Raw genomic sequence first — 6,519 nt, forward strand, 5'->3', positions numbered from 1 at the left:
CCCCCCCAAAAAAAAAGAGTCTCAAAAAAAAAAAAAAAGATTAACAGAGACTTCATTCACATAGGATTGTCAGTAATTCTTCTGTGTGCTTACCCTCGGTTCTGTAGATCCTCCAAGTTGGAGGCATTCCATTCTGATCCCTAAAGAGCCAAAATGACAAGGTTAGGGAACATTAGCAAATCAACTAAATAAAATATTTGAAAAAAAGTACTGTGTAAGAAAGAAGCAGGCATTTTATATATTAGCACATTTAGTTCCTAGCCTCAATTTTTTTTTACATATAAGAAAGCTGACTCATAAAATTCAAATAATTTCTCTCAAGACCGTCAAGAAGTGACTTTTGACCATCATCAAATCTACACTCAATTTCCTATGCTATTCAAATTCATAGTAATTCACTATTTTCCTGAGCAGTATCTATCACAATTTGTACATTAATATTTATTTATGTGCTTATTTTCTAATTATTTCACCTACTGTAAAATAAACTCCTGAGGGTAGAGACCTTTGGAAAACTTGCATAGTGCCTGGTACTTAGAGATGCTCAACAGTGAACAAAACAATGTTATTATAAATTAAACCTAGATCTGAGGACTCGTTTATGAGGGTCTGAATTTAATCCTGAGTTTCTCACTAAGACAAAAAACAAAACAGATCTGGGGAGATCTGATTCAAATCCTACTCCTCCTAGCTTATTATAAATTAAGGAGTATAAAGAGGCTGGTGGCAGAGTGTAAATGTGTGTGTGTGTCTGTGTTCTAAGACAATGAAATGGCAGCCTTTGTCAATAAAGGGGAAAACATATGTAAAATTTTAAAAAGAGGCAAATGAGGGGTTAGACTCTGCAGGATATCTGGAAGACACATTAGTTATGAATATTTTCCATAATCGTCTTTCTTTTTTTTCAATCAATATACAATTGTGCCATTGTGAAAGCAATTTGAATACTATAATACTTGAACAGGTACAAGAACATTTAAAAATTATTAAGTAGCTGTACAAAGAGGTTTTAATTCTATAATTCAAGTTATAAGAACAATGCATCTTGATCAATGTCACCTACCCCTTTTACTGTTCTCCCCATTTTCCCTCCTCTCATTCCTACCCTCAAGTTATGTAGTTCAATTTTTACATACTGTCATTGAATATGGTGACTCCATTTGCTCACTCTTTCTCCCTCTATTCCTGTGCTTTCTTCCATCCCCCACAAGCATGTTTCTACTTCCTGGTATTCATTTTATTAATGAGAAAATTTTCTTACAAAATACTATGATCATACTCAAAATATAACACAAATTCAATAACTTAATACACTGTCCATATTTGAATTTCCACAACTGTCTCCCAAATGTCCTTTATAAACTCAAAAGTCATACTTTACATGTGGTTGCCATATTTCTATTTCCTTTTCTAATATGGAACAGCCTATACCTCCCTTTCTTTTTTTTTAATTTTATTTTTTGTTTATATGGTACCAAGGAATTGAACCCAGGGACTCATGCATGTTAGCTACTCTACCACTAAGCCACATTCCCAGTCCCTCTCTACTCTTTTTATTGTTTTTAGTCTGTCATGACACTTACACTCTATAAAAAAAGATTTCAGCTCTGCTAACTAAGAGAACACACTATAACTTGGGTTTTTCAGATTATTTTCTGTGATCAGATTCAGGTCAAACTTTTTTTTGTGCCAGTACTGGGACTTGAACTCAAAGCCTTGTACTTTTGCTTAGCTTTTTTGCTCAAGACTGGAGGGTCCACCACTTGAGCCTCAGCTCTGCTTTTAGCTTTTTGCTAAGTCATAAGAGTCTCTTGGATTTGGGGTTGGAGGTATGGCTTAGTTGGTAGAACACTAGTCAATGAGCAAAAGTGGCCACAGGTAAGATTTTTGAGTCCTGGTCTCTTGGGTTTGTGTGCCTGTGCTGGCTATGAATCAGGATCTTCAAGATTGTAGCCTCTTTAGTAGCTAGGATTGTAGGTATGAGCCACTGGCACCTGGCAGTTCCAACTTTTTACAAGAGTGACATTACGTTCTTCCTATTGTATCAAATTGGGAAACATATGCTATTAGTTTGCCCCATTATTTAGTATGCTGAGTTTAAATACACTGTACCTTTCTTTGTATCTTCCACATCTCTCTACTATAAAGGTTTCTTTGCAATTAATTAGTAATCTAGGGATAGTCATTATTAGAGATTGTGTGAATACACTGTCTCATAGTAACTTTTAGCCTTTTTTTTGGCAGTCATGGGCCTTGAACTTAGGGCTCTGTCCCCGAGTTCTCTTTGCATCCTACCACTTTGAGCCACAGCTCCACTAGCCTTTGTTTCAGTCCTGAGACTTGACCTCTGGGCTGGGCACTGTCCTTGAGCTTCTTTTGTTCAAGGCTAGTACTCTACCACTTGAGCCACAGTGCTACTTCCACTTTTTCTGTGTATGTGGTACTGGGGAATCAAATCCAGGGCTTCATGCATGCTAGGCAAGCACTCTATCGCTAAGCCACATTCCCAACCCTTGCCTTTGGTTTTAATGCCCATTTCTCATCTTGCCCAAATAAACTATTTTTCTGGAGATTATAAAACAGTGATACTTGTGTATGTTTTTGTTTCTTTTTTTGGTCGGTTGTGGGGCTTGAACTCTGGGCCTGGGTGCTGTCCCTCAGCTCTTCAGCTCAAGGCAAGCGCTCTACCACTTGAACTACAGCGCCACTTCCGGTTTTCTGGTGGTTTATTGGAGATAGGAGTCTCACGGTCTCTCCTGCCTGGGCTGGCTTTGAACTGCGATCCTCAGATCTCAGCCTCCTGAGTAGCTAGGATTACAGGCGTGAGCCACCAGCGCCCGGCTTTGTGTATGTTAGCTGGTACTCATCCCTAATACAGCTTCATCTGACTATTCTTTCCATCTTTTTATTAAAATTATTTCTTTCCTGTCTTACAATATTCGAGTTTGAATTCCAGGCTTCAAAGCAGGGACTCTAACTGAGCCACTAACTCTCAGCTGCTTTTAACATTATTTTGATGCTCAAATTGTCCTGAATTTGGCAAGTGGGAAGGAATCTCATCAAGGTAAGTTTTTTCCTAGTCAGGCATTGGCAGTTCATGTCTGTGGCTCGCTACTAGACTCCTAGTCATTTCTGAGACTGAGATCCAGGACTGTGGTTCAAGGCAAAAGTTTATGAGACTTTTTCTCCCTCCACCCCACTTCTCCTCTTTCTTGTATTATGTGTACTGGGACTTCAACTCAGGGCCTTGCACTCTCTCACTCTACTTTTTATTCATTCATGGCTAGTGCTCTTGGTAGAGTCACACCTCCAGTTCTTGCTTTTTGCTGGTTAACTGGAGATAAGAATCTCTTCTATTTGTCAGCCCAGGCTGGCTGAGAACTGTGTTCCTAAATCTCCTGAGTAGCTAGGATACAGGCCTGGAAAATTCATGAGATTCCTCATTGAGTTCATGCTTGCCTGCTATCCTAGCTACATGACGGTTAAGATCGGGAGGTTCACAGTTCTAGGGTAGTCTAGGACAAAAAGTTTGAAAGATTTTATTTCAATGGAAAGAAATGGTATGGTAGCATGAGCCTGTAATCCTAGCTATGACTGAAACCTAAACTAGGTGGATTGTGGTCCGGAGGCATGTCCAGGCAGAAAATAAAACCCTACCTCAAAATACCTAGAGAAGGGCTGGGAAGGTGGCTCAGTGTTAAGAGTGCTTGCATGCATGAGGCCCTGGGTTCGATTCCTCAGCACCACATAAACAGAAAAAGCTGGAAGTGGCGCTGTGGCTCGAAGTGGTAGAGTACTAGGACAGTACCCAGGCCCAGAGTTTAAGCCCCATGTCCAACAAAAACCTAGAGAAAAAGGGCAGGAGACAAGTGTGTTTGAGTGCTTGCCTAGCAAACTTCAAGCTCTGAGTTAAAACCCAGTACATCAAACAAACAAACAAAAACAACTTCCAGATTCACTTTTGTGAATGGACTCACCATTTCTCAAAGAACTCTGGTTTCTTTTAATAAAGAATGTTATTGTGTAATCAAGATACCAGTATTAATTACATGGGCTTGGAAAAATTTTCAGCAGACAAAGCAAAGAAATATTTCTAAAAATAGCAAGTTTAAACTGTTATCTCCAATTCACATTTACAGGTTCTTTCTCAATTTTTGACTTGACTCAGCATTTTTAGTTCCCTAATCTCCCTAAAACCTTGGTTCCCAACTCATTTTCACTACTAAGAAAATAAATTGAACATTACTATGACCAAAACAAACCTATTAAATTCAATATTTTGGTTGGTCTATTTGCTAGTCATATTTCACTAAGGATAAAAGCAAAGAATCTTGCCTAAAAGTTATTTAAATTATTATCTTCTATAAGGTCTCAATTTGGTATATATTTGTGTTAATTTGTTCTGTGTACCCAATTTTAGAATATGCTTTTCCTATTATCTTTAATTTTGTGAGTAGCAAAACTTTTACATAATGGAAATTCAAAGTTTTTTAAAAAGTAAGCTTATAATTTCACTTGGGAAACTAAAGTAAGAAGATAGCATTCAAAATTACTTGGGCTACATAGCAAGTTTGAGGCATGCCTGGGCTATACAGTGATATCCTGTATCAAGGAAGAAAAAGTAAACATCTATATCTTTAATTCCTATGGGTAACTATTTTCATTAATTTATAGTTTATACTGCTTATGTTCTATTAAAAATATAAGCAAATACAGATTACCACTTCTCATATCACAGAGTAGTATACTATAATTTTTTGTTCTTTGGTTTCTTTTTTTTTTTTTTTTTGTCGGTTGTGGGGCTTGAACTCTGGGCCCGAGTGCTGTCCCTCAGCTCTTCAGCTCAAGGCGAGCGCTCTACCACTTGAGCTACAGCGCCACTTCTGGTTTTCTGGTGGTTTATTGGAGATAGGAGTCTCATGGTCTTTCCTGCCCGGGCTGGCTTTGAACCGCGATCCTCAGATCTCAGCCTCCTGAGTAGCTAGGATTACAGGCGTGAGTCACTAGCACCCGGCTTGGTTTCTTTTTTTTCTATGTGTGTCCTGGTACTAGAATTTGAACTCAGTCAGGGCTTTCTTTCTTTCTTTTTTTTTTTGTCAGTTGTGGGGTCTAAACTCTGGGCCTGGGCGCTATTCCTTAGCTCTTCAAAAACTATTTTCAAAACTATGCCATATAACCTAGAACTGTATATTTTACATAACAGTTCACAGAGATCTTCATTTTTTTTTACTTCTGAAGAGTACTTCATTAGGTATTGATATAACTTATAAAACTAGTCTATAAAATGACATTGTGAAAGTGGGATTTCTGGACAAAAACTAAATGTACACTAACTTTATTCTAACCAAGGACTAACAATTCTGCATTCCTACTAACAATAATGTAAGTGCTACTTTTCCTCATAACGCTGTCAACAAAATGTGTGATTTAGTTTTTGAATTTTTATTAATATGATGTGTGAAATGCTATCTCAGAATAACTCCAAATTTTTTTCTCTCATGAGTGAAAGTGAACAACTTCACAATGTTAATATCCATTTTTCTGTTTCTGAGCTGTTTATATCTTTTGCAAAGGCAAACACTTTAAAATAAAGTTTACTTATTATTTCAGAATTAGATATGGAATGCCCTTCCCACTCCAGTCTTATATATTCAATAGGCATCTTTCCTACCTATAAACTTTATACCATATTAAAAAGAAAAACCTCTTTATCTATTCTGAAGCTCCCTTAGATACTATTTCTTCCTTCCCTTCATAGCCAAGATCTATAGAAATACAGGCTAATATTAACTTTTTTTCTATTTCCTTATTTTCTATGTGTTTCAACCCATAGTACCCTGGCCTCTGCCTTCACCACTCTTGCTAATATTACTACTGATATTTTCTAACTGTTTAATCTCCTGATTAGACATCTCTGTGTCCTTGATTCCATAGGCCTTTTCTGAGCCTTTCTCCCTTATGGTTCATTACCCTTTTAGAATTAGATCAGACCATACAAGTAAACTAGTCTCATGCTGGCACAATAAGAGAATCAACAAATGTTTTTTGAATGAGTGATCAAATAAACACATAAATCACTTAAAAGTCTTCAAATGTCATATAATCACTACAATCACATTTACAAGTGACTTGTAATATAACGGTTGAAGTGGAAGATATCAAAGACATTGTGCTGAAGTTCCATTTAAGAAAAGGCTAGGTTGGGCTGGGAAGGTGGCTCAGTGGTACAGTGCTTGCCTTGCATGCATGAGGCTCTGGGTTCGATTCTTCAGCACCACATAACCAAAAAGAAAAAAGCCGGAAGTGGCGCTGTGGCTCAAGTGGTAGAGCGCTAGCCCTGAGCTGAAGAGCTGAGGGCCAGTGCCCAGGCCCAGAGTTCAGGCCCCAGGACCAGACCCCCCAAAAAAGAAAAGGCTAGGTGGGGGGCTGGGAAGGTGGCTCAGTGGTAGAGCACTTGCCTTGCATGCTCGAGGCCCTGGGTTCAATTCCTCAGCACCACATAAGAAAAAAGAAAAAAGC

At 38.1% G+C, this 6,519-nt stretch overlaps 1 protein-coding gene across 1 annotated transcript in view; it reads right to left on the reverse strand.

Moving 5' to 3' along the window:
• Positions 1 to 6,519, reverse strand: part of Ssh2 (slingshot protein phosphatase 2) — a 123,954-nt gene that overhangs the window by 29,125 nt on the left and 88,310 nt on the right. The window contains exon 9 of the mRNA XM_013016296.1: positions 94 to 140. Within this exon, the coding sequence (XP_012871750.1) occupies positions 94 to 140 (47 nt within the window). The remainder of the gene's footprint in view (positions 1 to 93; positions 141 to 6,519) is intronic.

The sequence above is a fragment of the Dipodomys ordii genome, unplaced genomic scaffold (assembly GCF_000151885.1).
Source record: "Dipodomys ordii isolate 6190 unplaced genomic scaffold, Dord_2.0 Scaffold31, whole genome shotgun sequence".
NCBI lineage: Eukaryota > Metazoa > Chordata > Mammalia > Rodentia > Heteromyidae > Dipodomys > Dipodomys ordii.